This window comes from Wyeomyia smithii, chromosome 2 (assembly GCF_029784165.1).
Source record: "Wyeomyia smithii strain HCP4-BCI-WySm-NY-G18 chromosome 2, ASM2978416v1, whole genome shotgun sequence".
In the NCBI taxonomy this organism is placed as follows: Eukaryota; Metazoa; Arthropoda; class Insecta; order Diptera; family Culicidae; genus Wyeomyia; species Wyeomyia smithii.
In genome coordinates this window covers 19,804,662-19,829,837 of record NC_073695.1, presented here as the reverse complement: position 1 = coordinate 19,829,837, position 25,176 = coordinate 19,804,662, and the positions used below count along the sequence as shown (strand labels likewise).

Sequence of the window (25,176 nt, the reverse complement as noted above, 5' to 3'; positions counted from 1 at the left end):
AACAAAGCTAGGGGTCTATACTTTCGCCTACTTTGATTTGTTTTGACATTTCGTGAACAATGCTCAAAATGTCGACGAACGAAAATGACGTGCGCGAACGGATCTTGTACAGCCGTACCGAAAATCCGCATCGCGCAAAAATCTTAATTTGCCTAAAACTACAGTCCACGATGTGTTGTAAAGGGTTTCGGAACATTTGAGTGTTGAAATGAAATCAAAAAGTAACAAAAATGTTGATCGTGTGTATCGTTCTATGGACAGGAAGGTGAAGAAGATTTCAAAGAGGAATCCGAACATCTCCATCTGAACTGTGGCTCGAAAAGTAGGAATGTTATCAGGGTTCGTTCAGAGATCAAAGAAGCGGAACACGTGCTCGATAATTGTATTGCGATTTTTGACGTAGAGCTACGTTTTTCTTTAGCCTACCACATAGGGATATAAATAGGAAAACTATAAACGAAAAGGGGACAAAAATTGTCCCTTTTTAAATGCTTATAAATCGGTTTGTTACCAACCGATTTCCTTTATTTTTGCAGCGATTGATCCCCAAATGTAGAAAATTGTTGATTGATTTTGCGAACTATTGTACTATTGATAATTGTCAAGCCTTGTTGAAACGAAAATTACGTCCTCTGATTGGTCGCTCGCTGCCTTTCCCTAAAAAGGTCGACAGAATAGTATAACTAGTTAGCTGCAGTGTAGCGAATTGCGGAAGTAGCAGTAGCGGGTTGCGCCAGTACACAAATCACAGCACACAGCAGCAGCGCGGTAGCACCAAACGTCTCGATTTGCCAGTTAAGGGCTTCGGCCTTCTGCCCGCAATAAAGTTTTGCTTTATCTTGGCAACAGCATATTCTGTGCTGAATCCAAGAAAACACAATCTGTCGCGGCCGTCTTATTTACTGAATGCGAAAACAGCTTTTACAGATTTTGAACAGCAAAATGCCTTTCTCAAAGCAAATAATCAAGTAATTGAAAGTTAATAATTTTTGGCAATAACACAATCATTCTGTGCTGGATCCTAGCAATCAAATTCTGTCGCGGTCAAAAAATTTGTTTTTTTATTCACTGTTGGGGCAGCACAAAAGCTGCGATTTTGAGCAACAAACTGCCCTATGCTGTTAGAACGCATCAACAAAGATGATTAATTCGACTTTACAGGAATAAATTGAAATCGATTCAATCAATCTGCATGAAAAGTAATTCGTCGTCTCCCAGCTGCTCAGTTGCAACATGATGCAACACGCAACAGCGAGCAAACGAAATCGCTTGCTTGATTACAAGCCGTAACACGATACGGGTTAAAATCGTTGCGTGTAGAGAGCACCATAGGTGTGTATTCGCTGGATACAAAACTCAAATGCGAATTGTGGAATAATTCATCTAAAGAAAATTACAGAATGGGAAAACTGAACAGAAAGGCGTGGCCTATTTCGTAGCAACTTTCGGCTATAAAAGAGTTTCTGGTAAAATCAACTACATTCATCAGTCGAAAGGAGAACTGGCTGGACCATCCACAACGTTGGCAGCAGCAGATATCAGCGCTTAGCAGTAACAACGGATTGGTCACCATGTCTCAGGAGCAGCGCGATTCTTCTCAGCGTGTGTCACCAGACTGCCATTATTCCCCCACTGTTGGGGCAGCATAAAGATTGCCATCAGCAAATCTAATTTTGATCAGCAGAATGCCTTTTTCAAGGCAAATTAACAAATCATTGAAAGTTATTAATTTTTGACAACGTAAGCAAGCGTTCTGTGCTGGATCCTAGCAATTCAAATCTGTCGCGGCCGTCTAATTTACTGATTGTGAAACAGCTTTTACAGTTCGTGTTTTCAGTGTCAATATCCGATCTTGATCAGTAAAATGCCTTTTTCAAGCCAAACAAACAAATGATTGAAGAATAATAATTTTCTGGCATCAACACAATCAAACATTCTATGCGGGATCCTAGCAACCAAATACTGTTGTAGTTGTCTAATTTTTACTTTATTCAGTTATAACCCCATTATTGGGGTAGCACAGAGGCTACGATCAGCATAACCGATTTTGAGCAACAAACTGCACTGTTAGAACGCATTTTCAAAGGCAGTTAATTCGACTATGCAGAACTGATATGAAGTCGTGAATGTCGTCGGCTCCCAGCTGCTCAGTTGCAACATGATGCAACACGCAACAGCGAGCAAACGAAATCGCTTGACGTTACAAGCCGCAATACGATGCGGGTTAATATCGTTGCGTGTGTGAGCACCAACAGTGTTTTTTCGCTGGATACAAAACTTAAATGCGAATTGGGAATAATTCCTCTAGAGAACATGAGACAATGGTAAAACTTAGAAATGAGGGTGGCCTATTTCGTAGCAACCTTCGGCTATAAAAGCAGGGACACTCTAAAATCAGTTACATTTTCTAGTTGGAAGGTGAACTGGACAGACGTAGCAGGAGCGGATACCAACAGTAGCAGCGGGTTGGGCCTGTAGTATTGGTCACATGTCTCAGGAGCAGCGTGTGTCATCAGAGTGCCGTTATTCCCCCACTGTTGGGGCAGCATAAAGCTTGCCATCAGCAAATCAAATTTTACACAGCAAAATGCCTTTTTCAAGGCAAATAATCACGTCATTGAAGGTTAATAATTTCTGTGCTGGATCCTAGCAATTTAAATCTGTCGCGGCCGTCTGATTTACTGAATGAATGTAAAAAAGTTACAGTGCGTGTTATCCGTGTGTCTTTATTCCCCTACTGTTGGGGCAGCACAAAGTTTGCGATCAGCAACCGATCTTGATCAGCAAAATGCCTTTTTCAAAGCAAATAAACACGGAATTGAAGGTTATTAATTTGTGGCATCAATACAAGTAAACATTTTGTGCGACATCCTAGCAATCAAATTTTGTCGCAGTCGTCCTTTATTAATTTAGTTTATTCCCCCACTGTTGGGGCAGCTCAAAGGCTGCGATCAGCATAATAGATTTTGAACAACAAACTGCCCTGTGAGAACGCCTTACGCCTTAACAAAGGTGGTTAATTCGACGTTACAGAAATAATTTGAAGTAGATTCAATTTTTCAACATGAAAAGAATTTCGTCGTCTTCCAGCTGCTCAGTTGCAACACGCAACAGCGAGCAAACTAAATCGCTTGAAGCCGCAATACAATACGGGTTAATATCGTTGCGTGTGTGAGAGCACCATCGGTCTTTTTCCGCTGGATACAAAAACTAAATGCGAATTGTGGAATTATTCGTCTGAAGAACATGAGACAATGGTAAAACTTAGAAATGAGGCGTGGCCTATTTCGTAGCAACCTTCGGTTATAAAAGAGTTTCTCTGGTAAAACCAGTAACATTTTTTAGTCGGAAGGTAAACTGGACGGACCGTCCATAACGTTGACAGTAGCAGGAGCGGATTGCAGCAGTATCAGCCAGCGGGTTGCTTTGTAGCTGATTTACGATTAAGCAAATTACTTGCCCGGTGGTTGATCACATGTCTCAGTAGCAGCGCGGTTCTCAGCATGTGTCGTCAGAGTGCCGTTATTCCCCCATTGTTGGGGCAGCACAAAAGTTGCCATTATATCCGATTTTGAATAGCAAAATGCCTTTTGAACTAGTAATTTAAGGGTAATATTTTTTTTTTAAACACAAGCCAGTAATCTGTGATGGATCCTTACAATCAAATTCTGTCGCGGCCGTCTAATTTACTGAATATGGAAACAGCTTTCACAGTGCGTGTTGTCAGAGTGCCTTTATTGATTTTGAACTGTGCCTTTCTTAAGGCGAAAAAAAAAACAAATGATCGATGATTAATCGTATTCTCGAAAGATCTCGAGCGCCAGATTTCAACAGCAATTTCTTTCAGTTCGTTAATTGGCATCGTATTTTTTTATATGCGAATTAGAAGCCTATAGCACTGCAATTGCAAAAAAAAAATCGAATTTAAAGCGTCACTGCATGTTCATTATTTTTATTCGCTGTTATTCTCATTCATGTTAAGCTAGCAAAATTTACTACAGTAGTAATAAAACCTTTTCTAACCTTATGGCTGTTTTAGTTCAAGGTAAAGCGGTCACTCAGCATGTGAAACAGTACGGGGATATTGCTCAGTTGAAATGGGTCGATAGATGTGGAATTTTCTTAACCATGTGGAGGTTCCAGATCACACAGCCATATATTTTGTACTCCAGCACGGCACAAAACGTGCAAAGTATTGTTTTATTCTCGTACAGTAGACTTCCAGAGTTTATTCAATGAAAAGTTTTAAGACTCGTTAATGAAACAATCCAAACCATACATTTGTTAAGGAGGGACCCTAAATTGGAAGTTTGAATAATAACAAATTCCGTATTTTTTTCGGATGTTTAGAGTAGAGTGATGTGTTCGAGTATTTTGCCTATCGATTAAGGTATATTTGGAGATATAATTTGCGTGTGTTGGATACCAATATAGTGAGTATTACGCATCGTTTCTCTCGAAACCATGTTTTTCAACTGGTGGTACGTTTTTCTCAGCATCTACTGCACCGATTTGGCTGAAATTTTTTTACCGTACTACTTTTTTTCGTACCACTAGTTGAAAAACACTGCCAATAGCGTAATACTCCCTATATTTGCACCCACGGTACACAAAATACATCTTCAAATATACCTTAATCAATAGCCCAAATACCCGAACACTTCACCTTCACCTCCAATGTTCCAATTATCACGAAAATTCATTATTTTTCAACTTTTCAGAGTAGAGTTCTCCCTTAATACTGTGTGTAGTTCTACGTCGGTTATACGGTCGTGTCTTGGATACAACCTCCTACTTTTTGATAAAATATTCATGCGTTGTATTGGACGATGAAACCTACGTCATGGAAGACTTCAAACAACTTTCAGTTTTTTTTTACACTGCAATGGCTTCTGGCCATTTGGTCGGTGTTAAGTCAGACCGGACCAAGTGACATTTTGATCATTTCAAGAAAAACGAGTTTGAAGTTTGTTGCTCTGGGAATTTTGAAGTTTTCAATATTTTTGCGCAGTTTTGATGTTGGAGTAACCTTCTAACTGTATCATGCAATGTAACAATTGAAAAAAGGAGTGCCGTGAGCTCAAAAAGGACAGGTTTGTAACTGATTAAATGTACTTGGTTCACTCTGATTGAATCAAAGAAGAATCATTAATGACTTGGTCCATTATGACTGAACAATTGAACAAATAATTTTAGTCCATTGATCGTTGAACAGTCAAAAAGTTTTTAATCTACATGGTTAGCTTCTGCGACATCAACAATTATTGAAAATAGTTTGAATAAACTTTAAACTGTGTTTATTTCAACAAATCAATGGTAGGAGCGGAATGTTTTAATGGAACAAAAATATGGTTAATTTACTCAATTAAGTTATTCGTATTCATCCACTTTCTCTGCAACTTTGGCCAAAATTGCTGTAGAATTGATGACGGACTGGATGGTTTCCTCGTGTTTTGGTTCTGGAATTTCTGTCACGTTTGGAAATTGTGGAATGTAGTGTCATCCACACAAATGACTAACGTTTCTCATTTACGTGTTCAATCAGAGTGGACCATGTACATTTTCTTCATTCACTGGTAAAGTATACTTTTTTGACTAACGGGCAATGAAGCATTACGATAAGTTGCCTGATAGTGTTGAAATTCATGTATGTTGACTTCAAACCGATGCTGTAAATTCCGATAATTTCAACTTTTTTCTGCTTAACACATGGTTCACTTTGTCTGCACACTATAAGGCATGATATCAGGTCATGTTAGTGACAGCAATAAACGGTCCAAAAACACATCCAAAACCACGGCAGTGCGTGAAGCTTTACAGATTCCGATGGGGGGTGAGTGAAAGAGTTCTCTGATACAAAGAAATCTGGAAAAACGCTTGAAAATTCTTCCGTTCGTTCGCTTTTATCAATAGCTGACCGAAGGCAGTCTCCTTGAAAATAAACACTTGGTCCATTCTGACTGAACAGTGTAATCGCTTTTCATTGGTCATGCAGACAAAAATCATGCTGTTATTTCTGCTTTTTTAGAGATAAACAAAATCTGATTGTTGTGTGATGTAGCTTAAGAAAATCTTTATCCAATACTATCGTTAACTCGTTTTTTTTTTTTCAATTTTGCGACTTGGTCCGGTCTGACTTAACACCGACCATTTCTGATACCGAAGAGTATTTCAGAGTAAAAAAGATGGCACAGCTTGCCCAGTTGAAAGATTTTGGGCTCTGGTGAAGCGCACGCTTTCCGGAAAGAAGCAGGATGTCAGAGATGACAAACATTTTTATCGAATCTGGATCAGAGCTACTAGTAAGATCACCGAGGAGGCTGTACAAAACTTGACAGATGGAGTGAGGTGCAAACTACGAGATTTGTTTCTAGACTTCAATAGGCTTTTCATCTTCTTGTTTGAATGTACACTTTTCATGAGTTGCCATTTTTCTTTACGGGATTTACCGTTGTGTCTTTAATAACTTATAAAACTATGTGTAGGTATAAATGAAATTACTTCCTAGTATGTTTTTCGCACAGTTTGAAAAATCCGGACAAAATCCGGACCGGAAGAATTCGTACGGTTGGTACGCATAATTTCATATTCGATAAAATTTTCGTTCTGGATACACACTTGTTATCCATATTTCAAAATTGATAGAAAGTTTCACCGGTATTTTACACAAAATGGACACAACATCGCACGTGTTGTAAAGTGAATAAAGGCAAGTTATTAAAATATTGTTGCTTTTCATGTATATTTGAACAAAAGATCAAGTTTAAAGTTTTAGTCAAACAACCTTTGATCAACGTTAGGGGCGATAAAGAGATAGGTAATGGTGTAATAAAGTATAAAATCGTAAAAAAGATCTTAACTTTCTATAGGATCTGCATCACAGGAGTCTAATGATTATGCACTAGTGAACATCTGTTGTCTGAATACAAACCGAATGCAATTCAGTGCGCATGGTTGCGATGCGCAGAGATCTTCTTCGAGAGGTATAAGGCAACAATAAATGTCTATAATAGAAAACTAATCTGCGCAAGCATCTGTATTATGTCATAACAACAACGGCGCCACTGCGTTTTAATATATTTTAGCACAGGTCATGGTTATACGTAAAGACTATGTTTATTGCAGCATTCGTTTTGTTTTACTTATCATGCAGCGGAGTTGTTTCGCACTTAAAAACATGGACAGGGAAGTTTATGTTGATGCATTCTAAATGTTGCAATTAGTTTTATGTTTATAATCAAGCTTCGATACCATCGAAGCTAATCACGTGTAAAGAATAGTTCTAAGAAATAATTTCCAGAAATTAGTCAAATCACAAAAATTGGCCTATTCTCAATAGTTGCAATGGAAATTTCAACCGTCTCAAAGAATCCTTATTTTTAACGTGCACTTCTTGATCTCAAATAAAGAAAAAATAGTAACAATTCACGCGATTGTAAAGAAATTTTATCTGACTGTATCTATTATTCTATACTATAGAGTATCACATCTGTTGGGTGTTTTGCCTCATATAAAAGAACACTTTACTTTAGGCAGATGTTCGGAATGAAGCAGTGAGTCATTTGATTCCTTTTTTTCGTAACACATTGTTCTTTGGTCGAGGTGCTTTATGGCCGCATTTTAATAAGAAAGTTATAATCGTGGTCACGACTGCTGCGAAGTGGCGTTCCATTGATCCGGTTCTTTTTCTTCCTATGTCACCCTTTTTAATATATATTTTACCGGTTACATAAAATTGGATCGAAACAGCTACACATATGTATACACAGGAGACGAAAGAGGAGAACTTGCCATCTTTCCTCGTCGCGTGTTCTTCCTTGTAGACCGAAAATGGGAACCATCGTCGATGGGTATACTGTATCGAATGAGCCTTTCCCGGTTCGTCAGCCTCGAACAACGTCAACGACTTGCAAGCCGGAAACAATATCAGATTTCCGTGTTGATTTAATTACCGTAGAGGGGAAGCACGCGATTGATGATGCTAGAGAACGGAGTTTGCCAGATATTGCAAGAACTGATAACGGTTCAAACTCGTCCTCGCAAGTAAGCCACCACTCGTAAAACGAGGACACGTGGTGCCATTGAGGGCACACATGCCGTTATTATCGTTGACCTAAAAAGGGCGCACATGCACGCAGGACGCATAGTTAATAGTTATAAATGAGCAACGAAGGAGATCCTTCTTCCGAGCGACAGACAACGACAAAGGCTGGGTGATGTTCAAGGTCACCACTAGCAGCCAGAAGCGAAGGTTCGTGTACCCTCCGGGTGGCTCTTCTGAGTACACCCTCTGGAATTTCGAACGGCTGTGTTATTACGGCAACGGTCTCTGCTCGTAGCAATGTGTTTTCTCTTGTGTATTTGCGTTGTACCATTTCTGGGCTGGGCTAGTCCTTGGCGGTGGACTATCAGGACAACGAACGGAGAGATGGTTGTGTTGCGTGTATTTTTTTGCTTTTCTTTGGTGAACCATTACCTGCCCATACAAAGGCAAGATTTCTAAGCGCAAACAGTTCCCATGTTTGTGTGATTCAATGTGTGTAATCAGACGGAAAACATATCGAATAACGGGGAGAAGCTTTTCATGGATAAATTATACAATTTTTAATAATGGCGCTCGCTCTTACTATAACAAATATGGTTTAGAATTAATAGTAGAGATCGAAACTCTAAGGGCCATGGAACTTTTTGGTGCCATGGTAAAGAACGGCAATTCAACAATTCATCGATGATGTTAATGAATATTGGAAATTATTTGAAGAACATTCTATCAGTTTTCCGATTTTATCAGCACAAAATCCTTAAGCGGCTAATCGTGCCACACAAAACCAAATTCAATCTGTGATAACTTACACTTCAAATAACAGAACGGTTGGACGTGATTGTTTATGAATAATCTTGAGATTATCAAAGGGAAGTTAATTTTATTTTATTCAGTGTGGTTCTCTACAAATTTGCTCCAAAATAATATTTTGGGTGTAGCCAACGTTTATTTTAATCAGTGAAAGGTCGAAGCAAAACTATTGATTTGTAATTGATCACAACGCAATCATTATCTCACACGACCTTTATTGCCAAAAAACTCCAGTCATAATTACGGCTCAGTGCGTGCTGGCCCTACATAAGGCTTGCCAAGGTGAATGAGGCGGAATAACCTTCAGCGTTTCATTATTTCGCCGGTATATTAGCGGTGGAAAACCCCGGTCAACTAACGAATGTGGCGCGAGTGAGGTACGCTATATAATAAATTTCTAAGGTAGTTGGGCGAAAAGCTTAACAGCCTTTGAAAATGTAGCCAAAAATTGGAAACTCACTGTCGTAAAAATATAAATGTTGACAGGTAATAAGCTGTTCGCTTAGCATGCGAGATTTTGTGATTAAGAAAAAAAAACTATAAAAATGAGAAAATAATGCATCATAACGCTCATGAAAATTTGTTTGACCTGTCAGAATATTCATAAACGCATAGTTCGCTATAAATTACCTGTACGCTTTCTTTGTGGAAAGTGTACTGACTGTTTGGTAAGGACTGACTAATGGAGTTTCAATGTTATACTGCTATTATTAGTGGCATAGCTGTACTACTTGTTATTCGATTGAATGGGTTTGGAATGAAATGCAATTAACTTTTTGCTTCGGTACATGTAATCTCTTGCAAGATTTTTTTACACAATCAATTACCATCTTTAGGATGCTGCAAAATTTTATCGCAATCGACTCAAGTTGCTAGTAGACCATTGACTCCTAAACAAACCCTTGTCTATTGCATATTGATCCTATCTCATAATACTGTGCAAATCGATGAGAAAATTTTGCGTAACTCACGTTACACCCAGTTGCTTTGATTTAATATTACCTGATGGTGGTGATTTAATACATATCTGCTTATCATTGGTCAGTTCTATCATCAGTGAAGGACTCGAGTTTATACTCTTACTTTTTTTTCGAGTCTTAGGATACAAGAAATTTATCTCGCAAGTGGTATTTCGAAATGCCTATAATTCAAATCAAGAAAACGCGTGTGGACCCACCCTAGTTTCATATGTAATGTGCGGAGTGCAAAAATTTCTCCCACCGGTTGCACACGCAGGCATTTTGTTCTCAATTTCACTTTCATTTCACGCTACCCGTACGCGATTTCCAGCAACCATAGCCAATTTCTGTGCCATCCAGTGTGCGATTCCGGCCGGTAAAGGTAAAACTCCACCCGGGTGTGCTTCCAAAATGTTCACCACCGAACAGAACAGACCGGACGGGCCGAATGCTGGCGATGCTGTAGAACAAAACAATAGTGTGTGCGGAAACGCGGAACCGACAGACAGTGCATTATTTCCCGCTTACTGTACAAATTTTCATTCTTTTCACCCATTCCGAGTTAGAAAAGCAGGCGTGTTTATAGCAATAATAACAACACGCGTCATGCGAAAAGTCGAGAGTGACACAGTTTTCACTTTAGCGCGCATTTTCATTGCGCGTCTGCCGCACATTCCTGGTGTGGTGGCCAATTGCCGCCAATGCAGCGCATTTCGGATGATGAGAGTGCGAATGCGGACAGAAGTTTCTATATTCTGCTACACATGTAAACAATGAAACAATAAATAGAGTTTCTGTTTCACACACGTCAATGCGGAAGACTTTCGCTGTTTGCGCATACACGTGTGTGATTGTTTGTCTGTTTTGCAGAAAATCAACTCGCAGTGTAAGGGTTGTGCCTGTAAATTCACTAGCAGAATTAGGTAGGTACGCAACGAATAGCGGTTTGATTAGCTGGAGGAAAATGAATCCACTATCTGTTAGAGTTTTAGATTGGTAATCAGGTGAAGCTCGACAAATATATTAAAACTAACTCAGTGCTACCCAAATCGGTATTGATTCGTTTACCCATTTTTTTCGATGTTGTTATCTAAACGAGTCTATTTTAAAGTCTTTACCTTCTAATTGTTTGCAAGTCTTTTGCCGAATCAAAGAATATTATCTATAAACTCTCAACGTATTATTATTATCATCAAACTGACAAAGAAAAAGAATTAAAAATCAACTTTTAAAAGGACTGCAAGGCTAAGGTTCGTTTTCCTTATTAAGCACAACTTTTATGTACAGTCGAATCGCTTTATAGCGACATCTCAAGGGACCGTCGTAATAGAGAAATGTCGAAATAAAAGGAAGAATTTTTATGTATGTAAAACAGAAGGGACCATTGAGAATGTCGCAATTCAGAGATTTGCCGTCACAAACAATGTGGTTTTTGTAATGTTCAAAGAGATGAATGCAGATGCGATATGAGATCATCCTGATGTATTAAAGCAAATTTATGAATTTCGAAAAAGCTAGCAGCTGGTAAAGCTAGCAAAATCAATTTGGTAGAGCAAAAAATTACAAAAGACAAAATTCCAGACATTAGCAGTACGAAAGGAGTTGTCGATCATGAACATGATTAAACAGTAAGTGCCAACAATTTTTGTTCCCATTAAAGAAGTACCTCGGAAGAATGTTTGTATGTATAAAATATTTTTGTAATAAATCTAAAAGCACCAGCAGAGCGGAACAAAACCTTATGATAATACTTTCCTGGCAGCTGCCATGTTTCGCGCGGACTGCCTCCCTGTTTTGAAGCATCGGGTTGGGTTGTTCGAAGGCAATATTAATAGAGCAGAGGTTAGGCAGATACCTGCCGCCGTATTGGTGGAAATGTTGCATGCTTCCTATATGTACACGCCCAACATAAAATTCGATCAAGGCGCTCGGGGATTCTACGTCACAAAGTTTGTTTTGAAAATTGCAGTACGTTCATTTATGTGAAGTTGACGGAGTGCATAGTTCTTGAAACCGGAAACCGGAAGGCTTCGAATGCCGGTATCTTGTCGGTCATGGTAAGGCAATAATCATTTTTAATATTTACTCGGGTCTTACTATCAAAAACATTACAGCCGTTCCAAATATTCTTACGCTACCTGAAAGAGATCCGTCTGTAAGAAGTCTGCGATTTAAATGTAAAGCACAGGCGGAACTAATAGCTAATAATTGATAGTTGGTTGAGAAATCCAGAGACAATTATACGGAAGATTTCTCATGAAGTGATCAGGTGGAACCATCGCAAGAATGGTTCGATTTATCGAATTGCATGAACGCATCTTGTGACTGGATTTACAATATTGCAGAGATACCTGTGTTTAGTCATGTTGAACATGTTAAAAAGTTTGTTTCAAAATTTAAAAAGCAATCTCCGAAGTGTTTCAAGACAGGATCGAAAAAATATGTTGCTACACGTATCAACAATAGATTAAAACACATGAAAAAAATATTCTAGAGGGAAAGATTAACAAGTATAAAATAGTTAAGATGAGTCACCACGGTAATTTTCGAAATCGTTGTACTATTACAGGAAAAAATAAATTACAGGAAAAAATGATTGAGACCATCCGAAATCGTTTCGAGGAAATAGCAAGAAAACAAGGCACTTTGTAGAATAAAAATTGATTTCGATCCTTGATTTATTTATATATTTTATTTTTATGGTGTAGTTTTAAGAAATCTGTTTTATCATTATCTACCAGTGCGTTGTGATGGAACTTTCGACGTTGTGACGTAGAAGCTTTTAGCATCAGGTTTGTTTACTATGTTTTCGTTACCAAGACAATCAAACTCCTTCTTTCTCCTAACCTGTCAATCTATTATCGTTGGTTCGAAGGCACATGATGTGACTGGCGTTCGTGGATGGAGATCGTGAGTTTGCCCAGGTACCCAGCAGCAGCAGCAGCGGGGAAACCTGTTTTCGTTGTTTACCCTTCTCGTCAGTTCATTTACTCGCGCTGCACACAAGATAGGTAGGGAAGTACGCAACCTACAGCCGACGATCGTGGCCAACCGGTTCCAGCTGATCCCGCACAAGTGTGCAACTTTCATGACCAAAACATGGACCGTTCAGCGGTAAGCGATATGATGTGTTTTGAGAGCTTAATTTGTCTCTACACAGGCAAGCGGTCGGCGTGGCATCAATCGAATGGAAATGGTATGACCGAACTGGATGGTTGGATTATGCAGATACAAATATATTGGATCCCTCAGAAAAAATCAGCAATCGCATTTGTAAAGGTTCCAACACGGAGAGAAGGGAACGAAGCAGAAGGAACTGAACGAAGATCGTGAGGTTCGAAAATAAGTGCCGATCCATTCATTAGAGAAATAGCAGCGGGAAACTTTCTACTGCCCGTATGTGTGCGGTCATCAATTTTTTGGCCCCGAACCAACCAGAAATGTCAAAGACCCGATCCAGGAACCCCGCCCACGTGGGGTGACCCAAATCTGGTTCGCCTGAACATCTATCTCTGATCGCCGATCGGAGCAGATTGCAGTGGCAAAACTCACACCAAGAGAGCATTCACGAATGAGAGCTTGCTAGAAAGAAGCGCTAGAAATCTACTAGACGCAGGCGGTGGTTGATCGTGTATATATTAACGAAACTGTTTAAAGCTGAGCTAATATGTTCTACAGTTATTTGAACTTTCTGAAAGACTTACTCACTCTGACCGAATGGCGAAAAATGAAACATAAAACACGTATATGAGGCTGCTATTTTATTTGCAAGATTCATTTTTGAGAACGAACAAAATTTAAATTTCAATCGAATTTCACGATTTGTACTGTTGTGAGGAACACCACTTTTAAAGATTTCACTTGATATAAACTAGACATGGAAGTGCCATTACATGAAATACCTCCAGAGAAATAAAACCAGTACATTTGCTTCGACTGATGTCGGCTTGTAAGTTGCATATTAATTTAAATGTTGTCCGGTGTTTATTTTTAGCATTGTTTACTGATATATTAATCCAATTCTAATTTGTCGTTATGTATAAAGGAATGTCCATGGTATAAAATGCAGGTGTATAATAGTTCAAGCTAAATACTCAACGTATAATTATAATTGTTATACACAAACTGCTCATTTTGGCAACACGGCTGATAAATGTCAAAACAAGTGCAAACTTCTAGAACATTGGTCCGATGAGCATGTTCACACGTAGAATAAATCTTCACAAGCGGTGTGCCGGAAAGCTATCCTTGTGCGATTTAGCCAACATAGCGAAGTCTACGATGTTCAGAATAGTAGAGAAATATGGATGAACTTACAGTAAAGTTTTTTTACACGATTCTACGTAACGTGCAAAAAAACCGTGTAAAAAACCGCGTTATTTGGAAAAACGTCGTAAAAAAGAACCGTGTAAAATAAAACCGTGTAAAAATGAAACTGTGTAAAAACAGCCTACTATAGTCTGTTACCGTTACTGTTACTAACTGTAACAATTTTACGTGAAGACGAAAAATCGTGCAAAAAAAAACCGCGTAAAATGAAACCGCGTTATTTGAGAAAACGACGTAAAAAAAATCGCGTTATTTGTTAAATCGTCGCAAAAAAGAACCGTGTAAAATAAAACCGTGTAAAAAAAAAAACGTGTAAAAAAGGACTTTACTGTATTCTTTTCCCAGAAGACCGTAAAGTAGGTTGCAGCAGTGCAGGAGTGCCTACACTTACACCTACCTACAAGAAACATCGATACCTCAAGGACCCATGCCCGAAAAATTTTTCAGAAAAAAAGTGTACGCATGTAAAACTTAGGCAGATCGATGCGTTATGATGGACGACGAATTCTACATCAAATTGAGTACGAGTAGTGGTATATAAGACAAACCGAAAGCACGCAACTCCTCCATTGTTTTGACCGGATCTAGCGTCTGCTTACTACCATTGCTCATATGTAAAAATGCTTTTTCGTTCACAAATAGTGACACCCACCAAACTGTAGCCCATCAAAAGATACTGGGCTATAAGAATGGAAGAGATGAAAGAGAAGCTAAATCCGTTGACAGTTTTAAGTAAATGTGGTAGGGTAATTGATCGTGGTTCGTACCTCTCTTATAGTTTTTTATGGCACCCCAGGAATAAGGACAGATGTCTAGTAAATAATAAGCAAATAATAATGATAAAAATTATATCATTATACGAAAGCGCAATACTGATCCTGGTTCGACCCATGTTGATCGTGATTCGACTTATTCATGACCTTAGTTCGACTTAATACAAAATAAAAGCGGAGATTTTGTGCCAAATACAGTATTATTCTCAATTCAGCTACTTAGGGAGGTAATTTTTTCCCCTCTTACGTGCTCAACGGGGTTACCCGGGTACCTAGGGTAGAAGCACCGGGTTTGGCCATAGCACCTGCTTTGGCCATGATAGAATAAAGTTGATAATTGTGAAACAGCATGTTACAGCATTACTCCTATCAAATAAATTTGCGTATTTTACTTTTAATAAAGGATCTAATTATACTCTCCCCAGTTTACTATACAGTCTAAGGTTTAGGTTATTTTCAAGCTATTTAGCTAGCTATTTTTCATAGAGCATAACTTTGTTCAAGTTTGTCCATTTCTAAAACAAATTTTGTTACCAGCTTCAGGAATAACTTAGTACAGCACATGGATAAAAAAAATAGACATTATAGTATGATTTTTCTCTGCGATATCAGAATTACCACTAGCTTCCAATAACGCTCACTGATCCATTCCTGGCCACATATTAATGCAATTCCATGCCATATGTTACCAAAACCATGGCATGTATTACCGTTTATGCAAAACATGAAATGTACGAAGTTTTTCGGGCTGTAACTGTAACCTCAGCTGTATTTCCCAAAACTAACGCTTCGGACTCTTAACCAGGTGACTATAGTAAGTGGCACTAGAGCTACCGATGTTAGCAAATAACACAAATAAGTTTTTGTGTGAAAAAAGCAAAGAGCGGAAGCTTATTTATTTAACATCACCATCTTCGACAAAATATCGCACAGACTGTAAACTTATTCTATATTATTCTAACAACTAAACTAATCTACTAGTGCGGTCTTTAAAAACATTTATAGACATGTTGAAATCGAATTTATCGTACACATCTTTGAACAAGCGAATACATCTCTCCAAGGGATTGTTGTATCCATAGTTGGTTCTGTGGTAGCGGGTAGCCAGAAGAGTATAGATCCGGAAACGACGAGGAGGGACATTTATCGGCATTAGCTCGAGTAACGCAGGGCAATCAGTTACTTCTTGAAGCACATCAAAAACGAAGAGACGCTGCGCTTTATCACGTCTGACTGACAGCGATTCCAAACATATAAGCTGACATCTTTCAGGGTAAGGAGGGAGCTCCACTGGGTCGCTCCAAGGGAGTGACCGTAAAGCAAACCGTACAAATTTCTTCTGCACGCGTTCAACTGCGAGGTTTTGTCCTAGGCAGTGCGGGACCAAACAGGCGAAGCGTACTCCAGAATGCTGCGGACCAACGTGCAATAGAGTGACTTAATAGCAAGAATGTCCGTGAATTCAGAAGCGTGACGACGAATAAATCCCAAAACAGAAAAAACTTTGGCAGTCATAATCCCGATATGGTCATTGAAGTTAAGCTCTTTGTCAATCGTCACACCGAGATCGCAGATAGACGTTGGAGCGTTTCAGCTCCTATACTGTACCGGTGATAAACTGGATTGGTAGAGCGTGTAAATGATATAATTTTGCTTTTAGTATCGTTGACACGCATTTCGTTATCATCGCACCAAATCAGCAAAATGTTGATGTCTTCCTGAAGGGCAGTGTGGTCATCCGTAGACGCAACCACACGAAATATTTTCAGGTCATCGGCGAAAGAGAGTGTGAAAGACGATATGAGTAGGTACAGATCATTCACATAGATGTTGAATAACAGCGGTCCAAGAACACTACCTTGGGACACGCCAGACGTGATACAAAATGAGCGGGATCGAGCTGAGTTGACTACAACATATGAGGTGCGGCCGGATAAATATGACAAAATCCATTCTGGAAAGCCAATATGCTTCATTTTTTCGATGATATGGTAGTGAGGAACGGTATCGAATGCCCTCGAAAAATCAACGTACACCGCATCGATTTGCCTCCTCATTTCCAATTCCCGTGATAGTGTGGTAACATAGCACATCAAGTTTGTTGTAGTTGACCGATGTCTCCTAAAACCGTGCTGGCTGTCGGAGATGAGAGGTGCTGATGCCGTATACAGCACGTTGTGCACAAGTTTCTCAAAGACTTTGCCCAAACAACATAAAATGGAAACACCACGGTAGTAAATTGGAATGACAGATGCAGTTTTCCAGATTTCCGGGAACGTCCTTTCACGTAGCGATCGGTTGAACAATGATGTAATTGGAGCTGACAGTTCTGCACAGCATTTTTTCAGGAACAGCGGTGGAATGCCATCAGTTCCGGGTCCTTTTTTTAAGTCGAGGTTATCGATGGCAAACCTCACTTCGTCTGATGTAAACTGGATGCACGGGAGGTTGATGTCTTGTGAGGGAATGTGGGCGAAACGATTGTGACGTGGTACTGTTGATGACTTACTGAAAACACTTTCGAAGTAAAGAGCGAAAAGGATATAGATCAACGACAGACGAAAAATAATATAGATCAATAATGTGATACCAGTCTTATTAAACATCCTACTCAATTTAAATAAAATTAAAAAATATAATTTTATTAATTAGTTCGATTAATCGATGCTGACTGGCTCTTTAGTTAGTTTAACAACAAGATTTTCTGCTAATAAAATATATCTAGATGGTAAAGTCAAGTTATAAAATAGGAGCCTCAAGTGGCCAATTTCGAAATCCTATGGCCAAAATAGAGAAGATTTTTGGTTGGCAAATAAGTAAATAAAATAACATAATTTAATTATTTAAGGTGAAATTCAATTGAATCCAAAAATGGCCAACTTTGAGTAACCACTTCGAATTTTCGAAAGCACAAGACTCGAAAAAAGGTAATGCGTTCCCTGTGTTATTTTTAAATTATGTTATTTTATATTTGCTGTGGTGAAGCAATTATAAAATAGAATTTTCATAGGGAACGTAATAAGTATTTCCGAGTCTTCTGCTTTTGAAAATTCGAAGTGGTGACTCGAAGTCGGCCATTTTTGGATTCAATGAGGTTTCACCTTAAACTCAATGTTAGTGCAGAATATAGGCGAATTCATTCGATTCCCCCGTTGAACTGATTCAATCACATATTTTTCGAAGGAAATATCTCTCATACAAAACATACCATAGCCAAAACTGATGCTTTTACCCTACGAATTAAAATTCTTGTAACTTGTTGAGGAAGTTTTCGGTGTCGCGAAGCACAAAATCACCTCTCTGATAGCGTGCGTTTTACTGCAGCTTCAAAGCTGAAAGTTTTTTATTTGTTTAATGCTGTTTATAATAACAAAATTTGCAACTCACATTTTGGTGTTTTTCGACTATGCGGAATGTGAAAATAATAATTTTGAGAAATCTCCTTTCAGCCTATTTAAACAATATATAATTTTAATTAATATTCCATCTGAATCTTTATTCCTTTTACCTTTCCTGTCCACAAATTTAACACTTTTAACAAACTCTTCCTCTAACCAAATTTCTATTATCTTCCTTGCTTTAACTTCACTGATTGACTCTCTTCACTTCCTCCTCTCTCAATCGATATTTTATCTATCCTTTGACGCTGATCTATGTCCGTCCTGTTGGTAGTCTGTCATGCGTGACCGGGACTCACTGACAACCGGTGACGACTGCACAGTGGGTTCGGCAACATCCCCCCGCCCGTGTAGTTCCGGTACGCCCGAGACATCCACTTCCGGTTCTTCTGAAGCCGACTGAACGTCTAACAAAGCCAGCTTAGTGACAGGTCGGTTTACAGTTCCTCTATTCGAGTACACCAACGCCCGCCTAACTTGCCCATCCTTTGCCTTTACGATGTTGATGACACGCCCTCTTATCCATCCGTTCCGTTTTCCTTCGTCAACTATCATCACCAGATCCCCAGGTTTAATCGGTTTTATTGGTTGAAACCATTTTGTACGCCTTGTTAGAGTTGGCAAATATTCACGAATCCAGCGACTCCAGAATGTGTCCACCAGATGCTGCGCCAATTTCCAGCTATCTCTCAGTGTTCCGGTGCTTTCGATCTGGTTCCGAAGCGGTTGATTGATGCCTTTCGTACCGTAAAGCAGGAAGTGGTTGGGCGTAAGCGCCTCTTGCTCAGTGTGCTCTAGCGGAATGTAAGTGAGTGGTCTCGAGTTGACTACTGACTCAGCTTCGAGTATTACGGTTTCAAGAACTTCATCACTGGGGTGGTGTGGGTGATCTGCAATTGCGGCCATTGCCGTCTTGACTGATCTGACCAAGCGCTCCCAGGGTCCTCCCATGTGAGGCGCAAGTGGTGGATTGAATAGCCATTGTGTGGCTGAGTTGGTAAATGTCACGGCACAGCGATCATAAATTCCACGGAGTTGTTCGCGCAGAAGATTGTTTGCCCCGACGAAGTTGGTTCCGTTGTCGGAGAAAAATGTCTCCGGTGACCCTCTGCGCGCCACGAACCTCCTAATAGCCATCACACAAGACTGGGTGGACAGGCTGTGTACGACTTCTAAATGTACTGCTCTGATAGACAGACATGTAAACAACGCGATCCATCGTTTGACCAGACTTCGACCCTGCTTCACAAATACCGGTCCGAAGTAGTCTACCCCAGTGTGTGTAAATGGACGTATGTAAGCGGTCAGTCGAATTTCAGGCAGCGGTGCCATAACCGGAGCCTGTGGCACTGCTTTCCCATTCCGGCAGATCTGGCATTGCTTGGCGACCTTCGCTACTACAACGCGCAACCGAGGAATCCAGTACCGCTGTCTGATCTCGTTTACAACTGTTTCATGATTTCCGTGTAGAAAGCGAACGTGATAGCTTTCTACCAGTAACTTTGTCACCCACTGATCCTTGGGGAGAATGATAGGGTATTTTGTATCCCTATGAAGCATAGGCGCCGCAATAATGCGGCTATTCAGCCTAAGGACACCTTCATCGTCTAGTATTGGAGACAGCTTATACAGCGCGCACGACTTGTCGATCTGCTTCTGTTCTTCTTCTGGATGCTTTTTGTTGTACAGAAGCGTCGCGTATTCATCTGCATACTCTTGCATCTGCGTTTGTCGCCAAAGCAAGGTTTCCGCCCTCTGCAACTCCTCCTGCGTCAAAGGACCCTTTATCCTCGACCCATGGAATACTCCAACAGCTCTCAACACGTATCCCGCCGCTCGAAGAAGTCTCGACCATTTAGAGAATCGTTCAGTTTTTATTAGCGGCTTCGGCACTTCTCGATGAAAAAGAAAGACTGCTCGAAGATCCTCCTCTGTTGAAAACTCCTTTTCTGTTGGTACTCGCCAGGTTTGGTGCTTATTCCTTAGGAAGCTTGGTCCGGTATACCAGCTTGTTTCTGGATCAAAACTGGGCCCGTTCCCCCATTTCGTGGCTTGATCAGCTACATTGATTTTTGATGGAACTTTTCGCCATTCATCCACGGTGGTTGTGGACAATATCTCTCCAACTCGGAATCCAACGAACTGATGATAACGTCGAGTTTCAGATCTCAGCCACGCAAGAACTGTGGTGGAATCCGACCAAAGGTATCTCGCATTCACTGGTATGGTCAACGCCTTACATATATTTTCCATCATTCTGGAACCGATCAAAGCCGCTTGTAGCTCCAGACGAGGTATTGAAACTGGTTTCAACGGGGCCACCTTAGTTTTCGCTTCTATAAACGTACACCGAATGTCTCCATTCGTGTCGCTGCGGAGGTACGCAACGCAAGCATATGCGTTTTCACTTGCGTCCACAAAAACATGGATCTGGGAATTACACGATGTTCCCTTGGTACCGGGAAAGAAGCATCTTGGAACACGAACTTCGTGTACTCTAGCTAGCAAATCACTCCACTTGCGCCATTCCTCCAATATTGCACCGCTAATCTGGTCATCCCAATCCGTTCCGCTTCTCCAAATTCGCTGCATTATTATTTTCCCATGAACAGAGAAATGCGCCACAAGTCCCAGCGGGTCGAACAACGACATAATCACTCGTAGCACTTGACGTTTAGTAGGTGCTACTTGTCCACCCACCAAACCTCGTAGTTCCTCTTTTAGAGTACTGTCGAATGTAAAGGCGTCCTCTGAAGGTTTCCATACCAGACCAAGCACTCTTTCGACATTTCCTTCTAAGATCATCGACTTCTTATCAACCTTACTGTTTTCCCCGATATGTTTCAGCACTTCGATGGAATTCGAGACAAAATTTCTTATTTCCATACCTGCCATAGAGTTAACGTATTTGACTTCCTGAATCAGCTTCACCGCTTCTTCTACCGAGTCCACACTATCGAGATAATCGTCCACGTTGTGGTTTTCAACGATTGCTCTTGCTGCCTCGGGAAACTGCTCTGCGTACTCCTCCGCATTTTTGTTTTTCAGATACTGTGCAATACACGGCGAGCAGGCCGCGCCGAACGTAGCGACATCCATCACAAATATTTGTGGGGGTTGTCCTCGTTGTTCTCTGAAAACGAATCGCTGCATTTGCTTGTCGTTCGGCCGAATCAGAAACTGGTGGAACATTTCCCGTATGTCTCCACTGAATGCCACACGTTTCTGTCGAAAGCGTAACAATACGGTAGGCAGAGCGGTCAGCATATCCGGTCCTTTCAGCATCATGTCGTTGAAAGACACGCCATCGACTCGCGCCGCCGCATCCCAGATTAGTCTGATTTTTCCCGGCTTGCGTGGGTTACTCACTACCCCAAGTGGTAGGTACCATACGCGACTTGGTTCAGTAAACTTGAGCTCCTCTGGTGTTATTCGATGGGCGTAACCCTTATCTATGTATTCTGCCACTAGTTGGTGCACTTTGTGATGAAGGTGCGAATCTTTGGACAGCTTTCTCTCTAAAGCTTCCATTCTCCGTACAGCCATAGGATAGCTGTTTGGCAGACAGGGCTCGTCATAACGCCACAGTAGTCCAGTCTCCAGTTTCCCGTCAACTCTTCGGGTAGTTTCCTGGAGTATCCTCAACGCTCTTTTATCTACATATGACATACTTTGCTGGATGTTCGCTTCGTCGATTGCCAAAAACTGTCTGAATAGGTCGTGCAGCTCGATATCATGTTCGCAACGTTCCACATGTACATTCACGTTCTCTACAAACTTTCCATGGGCTGCGTGTCGTCCGTATAAACACCACCCCAGTCGTGTTTTCACGGCAATCAACCTTCCTTGACCGCTTTCCCTACTTTTAAGGGCACTAATTAGCTGAGCGTTATCTACTCCGATGATAAGCTTGGGAGTAACTTGAGTGTAACTGCTAAGCGGTATTTTCTTTAAATACGGATGATGCTCGTATAGTTCCTCGCAATCTACCGTTTGGCTGGGTAATTTTAATTGTCCCACCGTTCTCGCTTTTAATGGAAAGTGTTTCCCATCGTTCTTTCCTGCGATTGCGAATTCAACGCGCTGTGACTCTTTTTCCATCCTGACCACATCTCCTGTCCAACACAGACACAGCGGCTCCTTGGGTCCTTCTACCCCCAGTAGGCTCGCCACTTCAGCTTCCAACATGGTCGTTGATGATCCATCATCTAAGAACGCGTAAATATTTAAGCTCTTCCCATTTCCGTAGAGTGTCACAGGGATGTATCGAAGTATGGCTGAAGACGTCATAGAGTGATGATGTTGATGAGCAATGTTTTGGTGGGTGGATGTTGGCACTGATGGCATACTTGATACATTGTTTCCCGAATGCAGTAGAGAATTATGACGCAAACGGCAACCTTCAATTCCACATTCTTGCTTGGACCGACATGGCCACGTACGATGTGGGATCAAGCACATTCGGCACAGTCCCTTTTGTTTGACCGCTTTCCACTTGTCGTCCAAGTTCAAATTTTTAAATTTTTGGCATTCGGCAATTCGGTGATCTTTCTGATTACAGTGTGAGCAAGGTTTGCTTGCATACATTTGTTGCGATCTGTTTGCTCCCGAATCCGATGTCAGATGTGCTTGTTGGTGTACGAACAGCCTCTCCTTTGCATTCTCTCTTCTATTTTTGTCTGATTTTGTTGAACTCTGCTGCACTGGATCCACGACTAGCACAACTTCGCTTGCCATTGTTACCAGTTCTGTCATAAAATTGTTGAACGCTTCTAAGTCAACTGTTTGGTAACTACGTTTGAATGACGTCCACTGTAGCTTCAAATTCGGGGGGAGTCTATCCACCATTTCCTGCAACAGCATTGGGTTGCTGACGTGTTGCCTCTGGTTTGCCATTATCATGTGCTCTACCAAATTTCCCACTCCCATGCCGAACTTGATTAAAGTCTTCAGATCATCGCCTCTAGGGGAAGGAATTTCCCGCATTCGCTTTAAAAGTGAATTAATCACTACCGCAGGTCTTCCGTAGAGCCGTTCTAGAGAAGTAATTACCTGGGGAACTGACTCTGGAATTAACAGACGACTGCGAACACTTTCTAGAGCATGTCCTCGCAGGCAACGTTGCAGTCTCGCCAAATTTTCAGCATCGTTATATCCACACGCCTCGGTTGAGTTACGAAACGAGCTGAAGAAAAGCGGCTATTCCTGCGGGTCACCAGAGAAAACCGGCAACTCTCTTGGTATTACTTGACGAGCGGCTAATTGTTGGGCGGTAGGTCCAGTTACATGGTCTGCATGCATTCGATTGAAAACATTCTGCTGAGCAGGCACTCGTCCTGTGTTAAGATTTCCCTGCGCGTACAACTGTTTGGGCCTGGGTGGTGGTCTTGGCGCTTGCGACCCTAATGAATTCGATATCGGAAACTGTTGATATCCCGAAGGTGAAAAATTAACCGACGACGGTCCGGGCGCTACCGATCCCACTGCATTTGGCACCTGAAACAGCTGATAACCTGGTGGCTGTGGAAGCACCGACGGCGCTTGTGTATAACGTTGCTGTTGCTCAGACGATTGAGAGGCAACTGGCATATGCGATCCACGGCATTGTTGTTGCAAAAATTGACGGTGTCGCGAAGCACAAAATCACCTCTCTGATAGCGTGCGTTTTGCTGCAGCTTCAAAGCTGAAAGTTTTTTATTTGTTTAATGCTGTTTATAATAACAAAATTTGCAACTCACATTTTGGTGTTTTTCGACTATGCGGAATGTGAAAATAATAATTTTGAGAAATCTCCTTTCAGCCTATTTAAACAATATATAATTTTAATTAATATTCCATCTGAATCTTTATTCCTTTTACCTTTCCTGTCCACAAATTTAACACTTTTAACAAACTCTTCCTCTAACCAAATTTCTATTATCTTCCTTGCTTTAACTTCACTGATTGACTCTCTTCACTTCCTCCTCTCTCAATCGATATTTTATCTATCCTTTGACGCTGATCTATGTCCGTCCTGTTGGTAGTCTGTCATGCGTGACCGGGACTCACTGACAACCGGTGACGACTGCACAGTGGGTTCGGCAACATAACTTTTGCAATTTACATTTAACTTAGATACTAATGACACCAAAGGATTCTACTTCGTTGTGTTAGTGGTGCTCCTAAGAATTTTCCTCATTCCTGAAAATCTTTTTTTTGCCACAAAAGATCAAAATTACTGGTCGCAGTGGGGCTTATACAAAATAAAACTGAGAAATTCTATGAATATTTAAACAGAATGTTACGATTGTCGGTTACTGTCCATAAAATTGAACGGGTTATTTGGTCCTCCCGGAACATATTCTAGCGGCCACAATATTGAATTGTTTCCATAGCAATATGGGTATTGAAATTCATGAATTGATTTCAGCGAGCCGGTTTTTACGGTTTTATGGTACCTTAATACTTTGTGTTAAAAACTGCCATTTTCCTGGGACTGTGAGTGGTTAATCTAAACATATAAAAGTGCAGATAGGTCTCATTCAAATGAAATACATATTTCGGTTCGATACCCCTCCTTCTTCTGGAAGAGAGGGCTACCATACAAATGAAACGTACAATTTTTCAACAACCAATCTAGTAAATGGAACCAAATTTGACATATGGAGGTGTTTGGTAGCAAAAAAAAACTTTTCTTGGTGGTTCGACACCCCTCACTCTTCTAAAAGAAAGGGCTCTTGCTGAACAAATCAAACACTAGTTTCTATGACACTTATCCGTACTCTGGAAGAGGGGAAGGTTTCCCAGACAATTTAAACAGATATTTCAACCAGTTTTCTTTCCGGAAAACAGCCTAAATAATCGGGATCATCCCAGGAGCCAAC

The 25,176-nt window shown here is 40.6% G+C and overlaps 2 protein-coding genes across 2 annotated transcripts in view; both read right to left on the bottom strand.

The window, feature by feature from the left end:
* Window positions 1-25,176, bottom strand: part of LOC129726121 (uncharacterized) — a 104,818-nt gene that overhangs the window by 21,756 nt on the left and 57,886 nt on the right. The window lies entirely within an intron of this gene.
* On the bottom strand, window positions 18,545-23,299 carry LOC129719509 (uncharacterized). Its single transcript, XM_055670904.1, has one exon. It carries the CDS (start codon window positions 23,297-23,299, stop codon window positions 18,545-18,547), a length of 4,755 nt encoding a protein of 1,584 aa, XP_055526879.1.